The sequence below is a fragment of the Sceloporus occidentalis genome, unplaced genomic scaffold (assembly GCF_023333645.1).
Source record: "Sceloporus occidentalis isolate IW3139 unplaced genomic scaffold, rSceOcc1.0.p SCAF_8, whole genome shotgun sequence".
NCBI classification, from domain to species: Eukaryota; Metazoa; Chordata; class Lepidosauria; order Squamata; family Phrynosomatidae; genus Sceloporus; species Sceloporus occidentalis.
Window position 1 is genome coordinate 22,176,353 of NW_028316988.1, and position 16,926 is coordinate 22,193,278.

A 16,926-nucleotide genomic window follows, 5' to 3' on the forward strand; every position below is an offset into this window, starting at 1 on the left:
TGCTCCTCCTCGGAGCTGGAGCTGAGCTTTGGGCTTCACAGGTCAGGTCAGAAGCAGGCGGAGGGATGGGGGGCGGGGGGGGGGGGGTCAGAGGCATGAAGGCTAGAAATTTACACATCTCCCATTTCTCTTGGGTGCCAGACTCTGCTATGATGGGCAGATTTTCTTGAGTACTGGGGTGGGGGGTGGGAGGATCAAGATGCTACCTTGTACCAGTTGCTCATCAGAGCGTCTTGCGCTCAACTCCGAATACAGCTCTCAACTGGGAATTCTCCCCTTCCTAGCAAATAATAATAGTAATAATAATAATAATAATAATAATAATAATAAATTGGAAAATGAGTGGTTCCCTTTTGCAGCCTCTTGGTGGGTCTGAAGGAAACTCTGCCTTCTCTTGAGCATTTGCAGTGTCCTCAGCAAAACAGGGACTTTGCCAACTAATCGGGTAATCTTTAAGCCAGAGGGAAACTGAGGGGTCTTAGGACACCCAAGCTGATGCGTAAGCTGCTCTCAAGGGTACAGCAAGGTCCTTAAGACTCCTGAAGTGCAAAAGAAGACAGGAGTGGGGGCGATGCCTCTTGTGTGGGCATGGAACCCATTTGAGGCCAAGGCCAGGTAGGCTCCCTTGACTTCCTGGTCTCTTCCCTTCCCGCAACCCATTCTGAATAAGTGTGCCAGTCACAGGTTCCAGGTCAGTGGAATGAGACAAATCTTTTCCCCAGTCCTTGCACATTGACATGGATTTAGTACAGGGGTGGGAATCATGTGGCCCTCCAGATGTCATTTGAACTGCAAGTCCCAGCAGCCCTTGCCAATATATTCACTGGGGAGGAATCCTGGGGGGGGGGGCAGTCCAACAGCATAGGGAGGGCTGCATGTTTCCTACCCATGATGGGGTGGGATTGTTGCCAGAGATGGCTCATTGGGACAGTGCGAGATGCCCTTCTGCCCACATGTGGGGGACGTTCCTGAGCAGCCTCTGGAACTAAGTGGCATTCACTACCTCAGTATCCCCAATATTAAATTTGTAAATTAGAAGCTAAAATTCAATTGTGAGCCCCAATTTGGGGTCTATCCTAACCCTATCTGGAGATGTGTGGGATCAACCATGTGACATTCTGCATGTAAAACATAATCTTCGCCCTTGCTTGCCTATTCCTAAGGAATTCTACAGCACATGCATGAAGGCAGTGACACATTTTTTAGAAACATCCCAGACACTCTCAAAAAGAGGAAACACAGAGGACTGTCCCTGGCAACTTCTTCTGATCAGGGGTCTCAGTTGAAGGCATCAGCTCACCTGACTCAAAAGTTCTGCCTTTGGTCTTCTGCAGCCATTGCCTTTTCAGTATTGATCTTTCTCTTCTTGTCCCCATAAGAAGCCAGCAGCACACACAACAGAGAGTTCTGGTGGTGATGATTGTTTTTCAAATAAGGCTGATATTGTTTGGTCTTTTTTTCCTGGCAGGGATAATAAATTAAGTTGTGTGTGTGTGTATGTGTGTTTTAAAGTACCTTTGATGTTTGGAACAGATGCCAGCTTTATTGAAAATGTTCTATAGCTTAGCCATTAATAACATAATTTCTCTTAAAATATATTGGAAGGGTGAGGATGCAGGGTTGAGCTGCCAAAAGAAATGTTTTCATCAGTTTGGAGGAAAAAACAGAGAGAACACTTGGCTGTTAACAGCACAGGCCTGGTAAAAGTTAGGGAAGCTTCCATTGTATCTGGGGGTTGCAAGGAGAGATTGAATAGCGCAGAGATCTGTGATGCCATCAGTCCTGGATGCTCCTCCAGTGATGGCAAGCACAGCTATTCCACACTAATCCTTGTTTACTTAAAAATGGCCAGTTTATCATCTGATGGCCAAACTTTTGGTTCTTAGTTATGCTGGTCCTCAGGTGGCAGGTACACAGTCTGTCACCAGGGCAATACCTGAAGCTATGGCAGCTGGTAGAACCCGCCAGAGCTTACAAACTGCTGTCTTGCCAGAGCCAAGGGTTCTTTCCCTGTTGTGATGAGGTAATAAGACCAGGACTTTGTGGACAGGACGACTTGAAACGGGTGCGCGGGGTGGGAGGAGGCACTGGTCTTCTTCACAACTTCCAACTGAAGTTAGGGCAGGTTTACCCATGGCTATTAGGAATGACCACACAGAACCTGAATAGCAATTGCTGGGCAGGGACATAGCCAGGATTTTGGGAAGGGGGGGCAGGTTTCCAGACGAAGTGTCGCCATTATAATGGGGCTTGGGTGCGGCAGCGCAGTGGCATGCACCATTCATTGTATCTAATGGAAGGGGCGGTTCGGACCCCCCGCCCCCCTTGGCTACGTTCCTGTGCTGAGGCAGGTGGGTGGAAGGGAAGTAAGACAGGGAAGCTTTGGACACATGCTAAGCCCAGGGAACTGGCCCATACAAATCCATTCCTGGTTTCCCTGCTAAGGTTTTCCATCTCAGCTGCATAATTTAGATCCTACATTATGTTACTGAGCCGGGACTTGGAACACCTTGAAAAAGTACTGTGCATCACAGAGGGACCTTCCAATTGATTCTGGTCTAGTGCCTGGTCTCCCTTATGCTGCTCCATTCTGTGCCAGCTTATTGTTCCACAACTGTTGGCTGGTCCTGAAAAGGACAGTATGAAGTTATTCCGCTCGTTGGAATATGTAAAATGAATCAACACAACTGCTTACCTTTTGGTACCCTCCTTGGGCACATGGGGACTCTTTCAAAGCTGACCCCTCCATCCTCGCTCAGTGCCCTGTTAGCTCTGGCTATCCACTGTCCCTTTCTTCTCTTGTTACTCTTGTTCTTCTTTCAGGAAAACCCTTACATGTGCAGTGATGAATGTGATGCTTCCAACCCAGACCTAGCTCACCCACCTAAGCTGATGTTTGACAAGGAGGATGAAGGCCTGGCGACCTACTGGCAGAGCATGACATGGAGCCGCTATCCAGAGCCATTGCTAGCCAACATCACACTCTCTTGGAACAAGAGCATTGAGCTGACCGATGACATTGTGGTGACCTTTGAATATGGGCGCCCCACGATGATGCTGCTAGAGAAGTCCTTGGACAATGGGAGGACTTGGCACCCATACCAGTACTACGCAGATGATTGCAATGAAGCCTTTGGCATGCAAGCCCGGAGGGTCCGGGACCTCTCCGTCACCAGCGCCAACAGGGTAATTTGCACTGAGGACTACTCCCGCTGGGCGGGGTCCAAAAAGGAGAAGAACGTCCGCTTTGAGGTGAGGGATCGTTTTGCTATTTTTGCTGGGCCCGAGCTCAGAAACATGGACAACCTTTACACGCGGCTGGAGAGTGCCAAAGGCCTGAAGGACTTCTTCACCTTGACAGACTTGCGATTGAGGCTCTTGAGACCGGCGCTAGGAGGCACCTATGTGCAGAGGGAGAACTTGTATAAGTATTTCTATGCCGTCTCCAACATTGAAGTCACGGCCAGGTAACCTGATCTTCCATTCCCTTTTTGTGGGGTCCATGTTTTTTGTGAGAGTGGGAGTGATGATGGGAGTCAAAAATACATTTCCAGAGGGGTCTCCAACAAGTTACTTATGTCGCAGTGTAAAACCACAAGGAATCTTCTGCTCTTTAAAAGGCCAGTGGGAGGATTTGCAGGCCAGGGTCTGGTTGTTTGTGTGCATGATAGTGCTATCTCTAGTTGGCTTGCAGAAACATCCACATGAGTGTGTGTGGAGGGGAATGTAAACAGCAAAGTGGCATACAAATGAAATGTCCCTGAAAAACTGCAATGGCATGTAGGCTTTGACATAATAAAATGGGAGGCGTCTAAAGAAACCAGGATGGATGTCTAAAGAGGTTTCAACTGAGCTAAGATTTAAAAGGGACATGTACAATGGAAAAAGAGGGAAATCAACAAAGTGGGATTCAGAGAAATAGCAGTTCGTATAGGGAGATAATCAGAAAAGCTAAAGTGTAGAATAAGCTCATTGTTAGAGAGGTTAAAAACAATAAAAAGGGGGGCTTTTTTGGATGCAAATAATTACTGGCCAATCAGCCTGACATCGGTTTCAGGAAAGATTCTAGAGTAGATCACGAAACAGACTAAGTGTAAGCACTTAGAAAGGAATGCCATGATTACTTAAAGTCAGCATAGGGTTTCTCAAAAACAAGTAATGCCAGACTAATTTTATCCCTGTTTTTGACAGTCACAAGCTTAGTAGATGAATGTTGTGAATGTAGCATATCTTGATTTCAGTAAGGCCTTCAACAAGATCCCACATGATATCCTTGCAAACAAGCTAGTAAAATGTGGACTACACAATGCTAGTTAGGTAGATCTACAGTTGGTTGACAGATCACAAGGTAAATATGAATCAACTCTGTGATGCAGTAGCTAAAAAAGCCAATACGATTCTAGGCTGCATCAATATGACTGTAGTGACTAGATTGAGGGAAGTAATAGTACTACTTTGGTCAGACCTCACCTGGAATACTGTGTCCGCAATTCAAAAGGGATGTTGACAAGCTAGAATGTGTCCAGAGGAAGGTGACCAAAATAGTGAAATTTCTAGAAACTATGCCCTGTGAGAAGCAGCTTAGGGACCTGGGTATGTTTAGTCTGGAGAAGAGAAGGTTAAGGGGAGACATGATAGCCATGTTTCAATACTTGAAGAAATGTCATAGTGAGGATGGAGCAAGCTTGTTTTCTGTTCTCCAGAGACTTGGACATGAATCATTGGATTCCACCTCCAAATTAGGAGGAACCTCCTGATAGTAATTGCTGTTCGACAGTGGAACGCGCTGCCTAAGAGAGTGGTGGCATTTCTTTCTTTGGAGGTTTTTAAACAGAGGCCAAATGGCCATCTGTCGCGCGTGCTTTGACTGGGTCTCCCTGTGTGGCAGGAGTTGGACTGGATGGCCTTTGACATCTCTTCCAACTCTACAATTCTGTGATTCTATGATCTTCTATATAAGCCCAGGACCTAGTCATACTGCTAAACTGATGAGGTCTCCCAAAATAAAAAACATTCACAGCAGGAAGATAACTATGTTTGTGTCTGTATTTAGATGTAATCTTTGGACTAGTTTATCAGGGAGCACTGACTGATTTGTGTGGGGCAGGGATGAAGCCAACAGTGTGTGAGGCTAGAACCAAAGATGAGCAGTGTAGATCCTTTATCCTTCATTCTCTCTTTTTTTTACTACCTTTTCCTTTCTTCCAACTTCCTCCCCCTCTCTTTCTGATCCCCCTCCTTTGCATTTCTTTTTTGTGGTGCCACATATTCTCTCAACAACTTGGAGGAACGGCAGGTTATAAATTTCATCCATAAATAGTTCAAATGGGTTTGATTGTCATTCAGGAAGGTCCTGTTCACTGCTGAAAAGCAGAACCTAGAGGAGAGAAGGGTGATACAACAGAACTTGACACAATAGAACTTCAGATCCTGTGACCTTAAGCCAACTGTGAACGTACATGGATAGGACTCTCCTTACTCTCACCCAGCAGTGTAAGAACTGGAAGCAGCGTTTAAAGATTTGATGTGAAAGGGGATAGAGAGAGGGAAGGAGGTTAAAATTTGCATTTTAAACTTAGAGGTTTCTCCCCCATTCCCCTACCAGCATAACTGCATTATGCTAACTTCAGCTAGGCCCCATTAGAGTGTCCCTTTCCTGGAGGTGATGCTTTCCTTCTTCTGGTGCTTGCCAGTCTGATACACATACACACGCACACATACACACACATCCATAATGTCCTGAAAGGCTGCTCTTCTGGCATGCTGCTGAAGTCTGGCCTGACAAGAGACAGTGACTGAATCAAATTACTGCCCCAGGGGAAATAGTTTCATTTTTACCCCTGCATTTTTCATCCTCCAAATTGGGATGCAAAGTCAGAATCTTGCATGAAAGTCAACCAGTGGCATCCTTCATTGGCGTGAATTATCCTAAAACCTAATTTGTAGGGGCTTGTTTTTGCCCAGCCTCACCCTCCTTCTTTGCTGCTGTAGGCTTTTTTCTACAGGGGTCGAACATTAGGCACTCACCACTTTTTTGAAATTTGCAAACATGTCTGCACTTCTCCAGTTTCTCTTTTGTGCAGAAGTGGGGAGGAAGTGGGGAGGAAGGAGACCATCTGTGCTCAGCAGAGTCTTGGACACAAAGCTTTTTGAACCGGTCCAATTTCTGTCTGATAAAGCAGGATATCTGATTTGATTTGCACAATGTTGAGCTGAGGAAGCAGAGGCCTCATCCTGTGATGTGGTGTCCTGACTGTTAAATGATTCAGTGATCTTTTGTCTTGGCTTTGGAATAGCGCGAGTAGCTAAACATGTTTCTTTAATGGGCCCTGATGGCTGGATGAGACTTGCTTAAATAAGCGTGATGGTTATTGTTGGCTAGAAGCTAACAACTACTGGATGTGCCCCAACAACTGTACTTTGGTTTGTCCTGGAGAAAACAGAATTTGGCAATCGGAATGTAGGCAGCAAAAGATACCCAGATTGTCAGTGTGCAGGCAGTCAGGGATTCCCAGCAATATCAACAGAAGTATTGGGCCCCAGTCAAGGCAAGTAATGCAAACAGCCACTCTGTTCAGCTTTGGCCAGACCTCCCTCATCTCCAGTTTTAGGCATCATGGTTTAAGAAAGCTATTGATAAGCTGGAACATTTTTAGAAGAGGGTGACCAAGATGGTAGAAGATCTGGAAACCAATCCCTATGAAGAATGATTGAGGCAACAGGGTGAGTTTCACTTGGCGAAGATTGAGAGGTGATATAATGCCATTTTCATATATTGGAAGGTCTGTTCATCATTTGGAAGATGGAATGACTTTGCTTTCTGCTGTTCCACAGTTTAAGGCCCAAGCCAATGGATTCCAGTTACAAGAAATTTTACCGAATTATTAGGAAATTCTGACTGTGGCCATGTCTTCATGGGCCACATAGCATGTCCAAAGGAGGGCAACTAAAATAGTGAATGGTCTGGAAACCATTCCCTATGAGGAATGACTTAGGGAGCAGGGTATTAAGGGGTGATATGATAGCCTTCTTTAAATATTTGAAGGGATGTCATATTGAGGATGGAGGAAGCTTGTTTTCTGCTGCTCTAGAGAACAGGACCCGGAACAATGGATGCAAGTTAGAGGAAAAGAGATTCCACCTCAACATTAGGAGGAACTTCCTGACAGTAAGAGCTGTTTGACAATGGACCACACTCTCTTGGAATGTGGTAGAGGCTCCTTCCTTGGAGGTCTTTAAACAGAGGCTGGGTGGCCATCTGTTAGGGATGCTTTAATTGAGAGTTCCTGCATGGCCCTGTGGTCTCTTCCAGCTCTACAATTCTACGATTCCCTTTGTCCTCATGGCAATCAGTCCAGAGCTCAATCACCGGTTCTAGTACAGACTGTCCAGATGATGTAAGGTCAGTTCAGCACCAAATCTGTTGTATACCACCCTCAGTATATATTATAAAAACTCAACCTTTGCTCTGAATCGTCCAAGAAAATCCAGAGCCCTCTGGTGTGCCACACAGCTGTTCACAATGCACCCCATTGTGCCACCCATTGCTGCTGCCATTGGTACAAGTCACTCCCTCTGAGGTCAGAACGAGGCACCCAGCCATGTGACTGATGCTGGGTGCCTTGTTTTCAGCCTCAGAGGGAACGACTCACACCAGCGGCAGTGGGTAGCACAGTGGTGCACATGTGCAAACAGCTCCCTGGTGTTAGTCTGGAATGCTCTGGTAGTGTGTATGTGTGTGTGTGTGGGGGGGCTTTGAAGCAGCTTTGGGGCCAGAATACTCCGGGCTGCTCTCAGAATATTCTGGCCCATGCAGACACAGCGAGAGAACTGCTTGGCAAAGAAATGGGCTAAATGAGAAGGTGTTAGTGTTTTCAAACAGGATTTGGATGGTCACCTTTCAGGGATGATTTATTATGGATCACTGCATAGGCAGGGGTTTGACTAGATGATCCTTGGGGTCACTTCCAGCATTCCAGATCTGTGATTCTATGAATCATTCTAGTTGCACAGCTATGGTATACTCTGCTTTGGAATTTATTCTATTACATGAAACGTGCTCTGCAATTCCCTTTGGAACAGCTCTGAACATTTGGACATTGTTTTCTTTGTGCCTCATAAAGGCTGGCATGTTGCAAATTGGAGGTAATGATGTGGATATTTAAAAGGCAGTCTGTTTCTTTAAAGATGTAAAGCAGATATGTTTTCATGAGGCCTCCCCTCCTTTGCCACTAGCACTACAGTTGCTGCCAATCCAACCCCAGGTCCTGTTTGCTTTGCAAGCTGACTTCAGCAGGGCTAGCTCAAGGCATTTTATTGTCTAAGGCAACGAAGAAGAGGCCAGAGGTTCAGCTCAAGTTTCAAACTCCCTTTGTTTAAAATTTTATTATACCTAAACAAGGCACATGAGGAGCAGTGCACCTTGGCTGCAAAAATGGGTGAAGACCCCACATGGCTCACTCATGCCTTGGATCAGGGCTCCTCAAAGGGATGGTCTGTGGACTAAAACCAATACGCAGATCATGGGCTTCCAGTCCATGACAAGTTTCCAGGAAAGAAACAGCTGTAGCTGCAGAACATGTTGCGAATCCCTGGCATACTGGGGTGGGAGGAAACCTGCCAATGCACTATATCAGGTAATTTAAGATACACTGCTTTAAATTGATGCCTCAGATCCAAAACACACTACAGAAATAATCCAGTTTGAAACTGCTTTAACTGCCTGGCTCAGTGCTAGGGAATTCTGGGAACTGTAGTTTTATGAGACACTTAGCCTTCTCTGTCAGAGAGCTCTGGTGCCACAATAAACTACAATTCCCAGTATTCCCTACCACTGAGCCGGGGCAGTTAAAGTGGTCTCAAACTGGATTATTTCTGCAGTGTGTTTTGGACCTCACTGTCCTGACTGGTAGGGCTGGCCTGAGGATCCTAGGAAGGAATAAAGCAACACAGCACTGGGACCTGTGATGGGCACACAGGTTCATCTGGCTTGTCCAAAGGTGATCTATGTGGCTTCTGACTGCAAGTACCAGTATCCATGAATAAACAGCAAATGCCATTTGTGTTTCCTCCTTCCCCAGAACTCCGTCTGCCACATGGAGCCCACCTGAGTTCAGACATATGATGAGAGCATTTGTGAAGCTCTGTCCCCTGGGTAACTTTCCCCCACTTCCCCTCAATTGCTGGTTTTATTTTTCTGCATTGCTGTTCTGTACCATATGTTGTGTTGTGACCTCAACTCTGTGTGTGCGTGTGTGTCTGCGTAGGATGGGGATAGCAAAAAGCATTGTAAGGTGAAAAAAAAGCTAAGATGGCTGATTTCCCATTTGATTTGTGTTTATGCTATTTCTGTGTGAATGATAAGTCGGAAGGTAGTGGGGAAGGCAGGAATGGATCATAGAATCATAGAGTTGGAAGAGACCACAAGGGCCATCCAGTCCAACCCCACTCTGCCACACAAGAACTCTCAATCAAATCATCCCTGACCCTGACAGATGGCCATCTGTTTAAAGATCTCCAAGGAAGGAGACTCCACTACACTCCGAGGAAGGAGTGTGTTTTACTGTCGAACAGCCCTTCCTGTCAGGGAATTCCTCCTAATGTTGAGCTGGAATCTCTTTTCCTGTAGCTTGCATCCATTGTTCCGGGTCCTGTTCTCTGGAGCAGCAGAAAACAAGCTTGCTCCCTCCTCTATATGACATCCCTTCAAATACTTAAACAGGGCTATCATATCACCTCTTAACCTCTTCTCCAGGCTAAACATACCCAGCTCCCTGAGTTGTTCCTCATAGGACATGGTTTCCAGACCCTTCACCATTTTAGTTGCCCTCCTTTGGAAACACTCCAGTTTCTCAACATCTTTTTAAAATTGTGGTGCCCAGAACTGGACACAATATTCCAGGTAGGGCATGACCAGAGCAGAAAAGAGTGGCACTATTACTTCCCTAGATCTAGACATTATACTTCTGTGAAGGTTTTTAAACAGAGGTTCAATGGCCATCTGTCATGAGGGCTTAGCGGGTGTCTCCTTGCATGGCAGAAAGGGGTTGGACTGGATGTCCCTTAGGGTCTTTTCCAATTCGATGATTTGATGATTCTATGATTCTCTCATTGCTCTAAATGTATATTGTGACCTACATTTTGTGCCCATTTAATCATACATTCTTTTATCTTTTCATCCTCAGTTTCCATTTTAAATAATGTCTTATACATTTTATATATCATCACTAGTTTTTCAAACTCAGACTTTGAATTCTCAGAGCCAGTTATTTTCATACCCATTTTGTCTCTTTCTTTTAATTATCTGTTAAAAAAAAAATCATAGTTATACGTTGTGGTCCTAATTTAAGTTTATAACGCTTGCAAATTATGGCAAACATAAAAGGAGCCAGTCCTTTTGCCTCTCAGTCTGGCACCAGAGCAGAGATCTCTTGAGGAGAATGACAAAGGCTTTCAGTTCAGACTCCTTCTCTTAGGATGGCCAGAACTGGGACAGATCTCAGGAGCAGTGAGATTCTTTCATATCCCTGGCTGAACTCAAAGTGACCATTGGGAAGGAATGACCTCCACTGCAAGGAGGACATTTACCATCTCGGCCCCGACCCTCTGGAATACGCTGCCCATAGAGCTCCGCTCGGCTACCTCCCTAGCCCAGTTCAGGAAGGACTTAAAAACCTTCCTGTTTAAGTGAGTGTTCCCCGATACAAGCTCTAGTTAGCCAATGATAAGCTGGCTAGTATTTGATTTTAATGTATATTTTAATCTGTTTTATTGTTTTATATTGTATATTGTATATGTTATTATGATGTGCACCGCCCTGATTGGAAGAAGGGCGGTATATAAATAAAGCATTTATTATTATTTATTATTATTCTCAGCAGTGAGAAATGTGTTTGCAAGTATGCCTCTTTCTCTTTTTCATATTTGAAACTAGTGAGGTCCTGTATGTTGGGCTGTTGGTTGATCTTTACAGAAGGAAACTGTTGGCTCTTCATGCTTTCCCCTCATTAACGTTTCACACAACAATAACAACTCCACGTTTTATCACTACTTATTCCCCACTCCAAATGTAATGGGAAGTAATGTGTCATGTACAACTCGAGAGTGTATATATGTACTGTAATGACTACTCAGATTAACTTTTCTTAGGAAAGCATTGCACTTTTTTTCAAAGTGACTTTCCAGGCCGTTCTCAGTTCTGTCCTCCTTTCCTCATTGCATTTGCTTACCTGCCCACACCCTGCCTGCTTCGCCCTCTGGTGAACTGCCTGTTTCTTACCTAGAACTGCATGCCATCATCTGGTGTTTGCTTCCTGCCACCTGGCTAAGCCTGGCGTAATGTCCATCTGCTTCCCCAGAATGCTGAGCAGTTGCAAGTAGGAGTAGTGGAGTGGCTGGGATCATGGTGTGGGGATGATGCAGGTACCCACTCCCCCCCCCCCCATCTGCAGGGGGCAGGCGGTGATTGGACATCTCACGGCTCCAGGTTGTCTACAAACCTATGCTGTGAAGCCTTATACCAGGGGTAGGCAACCTGCGGCCCGTGGGCCGGATGCGGCCCGGCGAGGCCTTGGGACCGGCCCCAGCCCAGTCCTGCCGCCGATTGCCGCCGGGGCCTTTGGCCTCTCGCGTGCAGGGGCAAGGGGGCAATTGTCTATAGATGCCTCAGAAACATACATTTATGTTAAAAAAAATTTAAAAATCAGCAAAAATTTTTTGCGTGTCCTCCACTTTTTTTAAAAAAAGTGTCCACCATTTGAAAATGTTGTCCTACATTTGTCCCGGTTTATTTATTTATTTAATTTTTTTAAAAAATTATTTAATTATTTATTTTTTGGCTTCGGCCCCCCCAGTTGTCTGAGGGACAGCAACCCGGCCCCCGGCTTAAAAAGGTTGCCTACCCCTGCCTTATACCCACTGAAAGAAGCCATTGATTTTATAAACTGAATAAAAATATCATTCACTTGATAGCAGTAGTCTTGTTGCAGTTTTTAAGCTGAAATGCTTTGGGAGCGTTTGTGTTTAAATAACCAAAGTCAGCTAAGGTCAGTGATGCTTTGCTGGCGGGATGAGCTCTGCAAGGTTTGCCAAAGTACAAAAACTCCTCTAGACTTAGACCTTGTCCTGGCAGAGAGACCTGCTGACATCTCCAGGGGTGAGAACTCCAAGGATGTGTCTCTTAGCAGAAGATGATGGTAACTTGTAACATGGAAGTAGTTCAATCATCTGACCCATAGAGAATGTATGGTTGAGTTGCATTGCTAAAATGGTAAGCACTTGCTCTAGGACATTTCTGTGGCTACTCTCTATCACTTCTACTATTTCACTGCAGCACATTTTTAAGAGTAAAGCGCATTTATTTGTTTGTTTGTAGCATTTATTCCTTTCCCTGTAACTGAAAAGCCTGCTAGAATAGCTTGCATATTAAAGTTTAAAAAGAAAAGATGGTTCAGACTTCATTCTCCGAAAAGGAAAGGAAAAAAAAAGACATGACACAAAAGGGGGGGAAAGGATGGGAATGAAAAGGAAAACAAGAAAACTCAGTCACCATTCATCATGGGACTGAATGGCCACCTCTGAAGGATGCTTTAGCTGTGGAGTCCTGCATGTGAAGCAAATTAGACTAGATGGCCCTTGGGGTTCCTTCCAACTCCGATTCTATGAGCTTCCGATCAGTTCCCTTGGGATATCAAAAAGAAGCATCTTAGCCAAACTGCATTAGGGTAGCAGGCACATTCTGTTGTGTGCTGGTGGGGAGGAGAATGGTGTTATTTTTATGCATGCCTCCCTCCCTCCTTTTGTTCTTAGATTTCATTTCTTTCATCCTGTTCCTATTGATCCGCTGGGTAACTGGAGATGCTGAGGACCTGGGACAGGAATAGAAACGAGAAAGCCCTTCTTTGGCTAGCAGGCACAAATACATCAGGACAGAAGAAGGAAGGCATGGTGGAGGGAACAGGCAAACCCTTTCCATTCCATTCTTTCATTCGCTCCAGGTTTCTGTACTGTTAATCTTGAGTGATGAAGATAAGGAAGACTCCTGGTCTCCTTTCCATTTTGGCTCACATAGAGCTCAATTGGCAGGTGAGGTGTTAAGGGCAAGTGTTAATGTGCCCTTCCTCATAATCACATCTTGCTCCTCCACCCACCTCACTTTCTCACTCCTTTAACCCCAGGTGGCTCTCAGGTAGATGCAGGGTAAGTGAAATTAATGGGGGTGGATGCAGACACATGGCTAGTGTCATGATGAAAAATCCAGCTGGAGAAACACCAACAATTTACTGAGGAATTTACTAAGATCTCCTCTCCTCTCTTCGCTGCTTTTCTTGAACCTACTTGCAGCATTCTCTTTATCTCTCCTTCCTTCCTGCCTCCTTTCCTTTCCTTTTCCTTTTCCTTTATTTCTTGTATTAAAAATATTTAAATCCTTCACAGTTAACTAATCCCTGGGAAAGAGATTGCAGCATAATTTATTAATATTACAAACCTTTCAGCAGCTGCAGCCTTCAGGGATAATAATCACAGTAACAACAACAACAACAACAACAACACTAACCACAATAAACCAAGCTTTTTTCAGAGTGAGGATTCGTTCATTAGACACAATTATTCAGTGTTTTATTTTCCGTTCCAGGCCTTGTGGTGTGTGGCCTCTTCCTCCATTCTCTAGCTTTGATAAGAGCTCATCCTTCTTTCTTCTTAAGGTTGGGTGCCAGGTGAAGGGACCAGCATTTCTGGGTACCTCTGGGTACCACACTCTGCCTGGCCTCCTCCTGCTGCTTGAAAATCTCCAGTGAAGACGAATCCACCACCTTTGGGTTTATGGGTTCATGCACCAGTCAGTGGAGCGACAGAAGACAAGCTTTCTCCACTGATGCTTCCTGGGCTGAAATGGTCGACTTTCCCTCCAGCGTGCCAAGGACTAGTATCATATTTATCCCCTTTGGATATAGTTATTTCATTCTTACCTGGAAACTCTCCAAGGGTCAGCAGCCAATGGCTTGCAGACCAGCACTGGTCTATGGATTACCACCTTAAGAAGTTCTGTTCTACATAACACCCCTTCATTTATTTAAACATGGTTATATCACCATCTTTAAACAGATTACATAATGGGAAATAGAAGATGAAACACTTCATGCAATAAAAGAAAGAAGAAAAGCAAAAGCAAAGGAGCTAGGAACAAAACTAGAAGTATGAATACAACTGTGCAACATCTGACTTGCAGGGATAAGGAGAAATACTACAATGACCAATGCAGAGAAATAGAACACAACAATAAAAAGTGAAGAATGAGAGATCTCTACCAAAAAATCTGAGAAATTAAAGCCAAGTTCAAACCAAGGGCAGGGATGCGCTGTGGAGAAAAAGGAACATAACTGGAGGGAATAAACAGAAGAGTTATACAAAAGAAATGAAGGGATGAATGACATTTGAAAGAAAGAGGCATATGAAGACAAACACCAAATTCTAAGAAATGAAGTGGAATCTGCAATAAAGGAAATGGGGAAAAAAATAAATATCCCAGGAACAGGTGATATCTCAGTTGAACTGCTACAATGCCTACAGACAGATGCAACTTTAATGCTAACTGAAATACGCCAACAAATATGGAAAACAAAAAGGTGGCCAACAGACTGGAAATGCTCAATATACATACCAATCCACAAGAAAGGAGATACAAAAGACTGCAGCAACTATAGGACAATAGCATTAATCTCACATGCAAGCAGAATAGTGCTCCAAATTCTGCAGCATAGACTCCAACCATACATGGAGAGGGAACTTCCAGAGGTGCAAGCAGTATTCAGAAAAGGAAGGGGCACTAGGGACCACATTGCAAACATACCATGGCTAATGGAGCACACCAAAGAATTCCAAAAAAGAATCAGTATGTGTTTCATAGACTACAGCAAAGCATTTAATAGAATCATAGTCATAGAATTGGGAGAAACCACAAGGGCCATCCAGTCCAACCCCCTTCCATGCAAGAACTCTCAATCAAAGCATACCTGACAGATGGCCATCCAGCCTCTGTTTAAAGGCCTCCAAGGAAGGAGACTCCACCACTCTCCGAGGGAGTGTGTTCCGTTGTTGAACAGCCCTTATTGTGATTTGATTGTATAGATCACAAAAAGCTATGGAACACACTATGGAACTCATTGGCGGGGGGTGCCACTACATTTGATAGTCTTGATGAGGAATCTATATCAAGCACAAGAGGCCACCATCAGAACAGAATTCAGGAAAACAGTGGTTCCCAATAGGCAAAGGGGTCAGGCAAGACTGCATCCTGTCACCTTACTTGTTTAACTTATGTGCTGAAAACATCATAAGGAAAGCAGAATTAGAATCAGTAAAAAGAGGAGTTAAGATAGGAGGAAGCAACATTAGCAACCTAAGATGACACCATAATATTAGCAGAAGACATTCAGGAATTGGAACAGTTAATAAGGAAGGTCAAAGATGAAAGTACAAAGGCAGGTCTGTTGCTTAACCTAAAGAAAACAAAAATAATGACCACAGAAGAAATACACAAATTCAATCTAGACAATGAGGAAATTGAAACAGTTAAAGAATTCCCATATCTAGGATCAAACATTGACCAGAATGGAGACTGCAGTCAAGAAATAAGAAGACTAGGAATGGGAAGGGCAGCTATAAAAAGAGACTGAAGAGCAAAGACATACAACTGAGCACTAAAGTCAGAATCAGTCAGGCCAGTGTGTTCCCAGTTGCCATGTATGGATGCAAGAGATGGACAGTGAAGGAAGCAGACAGAAAGAAAATCATCAACTCATTTGAAATGTGGTGCTGGAGAAGAATACTTAGGATACTGTGGACAGCCAAGAAGACAAATAAATGGGTTCTTGAGCACATCAAATGCAATTTTAGGTTGCATCAATAGAAATATAGTGTCTAGATCAAGGGAAGTAATAGTGCCACTCTATTCTGCTTTGGTCAGGCCTCACCTGGAATATTGTGTCCAGTTCTGGGCACCACAATTTAAAAAGGATGTCGAGAAATTGGAGCATGTCCAAAGGAGAGCGACTAAAATGGTGAAGGGCCTGGAGGCCATGCCCTAAGAGGAGCGGCTTAGGGAGCTGGGTATATTTAGCCTGGAGAAGAGAAGGTTAAGAGGGGATATGATAACCCTGTTTAAATATTTGAAGGAATGTCATGTTAGAGCAAGCTTGTTTTCTGCTGCAATGGATTCAAACTACAGGAAAAGAGCTTTCACGTCAACATTAGGAAGAACTTCCTGAAAGTAAGAGCTGTTCAACAGTGCAACACACTCCCTTGGAGTGTAGTGAATCTCCTTCTTTGGAGGTCTTTGAACAGAGGCTGGATGGCCATCTGTCAGGGGTGCTTTGATTGTTTATTCCTGTGTGGCAGAGTTGTACTGGACGGCCCTTGGAATCGTCTCCAATTCTACAATTTTATGATCCCGTTATTCATAGCAGCTCAACTCACTGTAGAACTTTGTCCATCAAGTAGGGAGCAACAGTCCATTTTTTTTACCTAGCAAGTTGGCCTAAATGCCTCCATCTCACTTTGTGATTCTAAATTTGCATTAGTGTGCACATGGATAAAATGTAAGTTTGGGAAAGTTACTAAAACTCCCAGTATCCACCAATATCTATACTCCGAGGAAATCTCAGAATTATATTCCAGAGTAGCATTCCCAATCTCTGAATAAAGTCAGCATATATTGAAACACGAGCTGTGTTGTTTTTGCTTCCTGGGTGATGCACAGGTGTGTCATAGCAGGAATACACTTTGAAGGGTCAGGTGTGTCATAGAAGAGGGAAATGCCATCTGCAGTTTTTCAATACTGTTTGGTTTTTAAAATTCACTTCATTATTAATTTGGAGCACTCTTGTTCAGGAACAGCAGAAGCCTCTGCATGGTTACTCAGGAAAAAAT

The 16,926-nt window shown here is 44.3% G+C and overlaps 1 protein-coding gene across 4 annotated transcripts in view; it reads left to right on the forward strand.

The window, feature by feature from the left end:
- Window positions 1-16,926, forward strand: part of LOC149308181 (netrin-G2-like) — a 98,426-nt gene that overhangs the window by 34,686 nt on the left and 46,814 nt on the right. For all 4 annotated transcript variants that reach the window (XM_089535268.1, XM_089535270.1, XM_089535271.1 and 1 more), the window contains exon 3: window positions 2,824-3,467. In XM_089535268.1, the coding sequence (XP_089391394.1) occupies window positions 2,824-3,467 (644 nt within the window). The remainder of the gene's footprint in view (window positions 1-2,823; window positions 3,468-16,926) is intronic.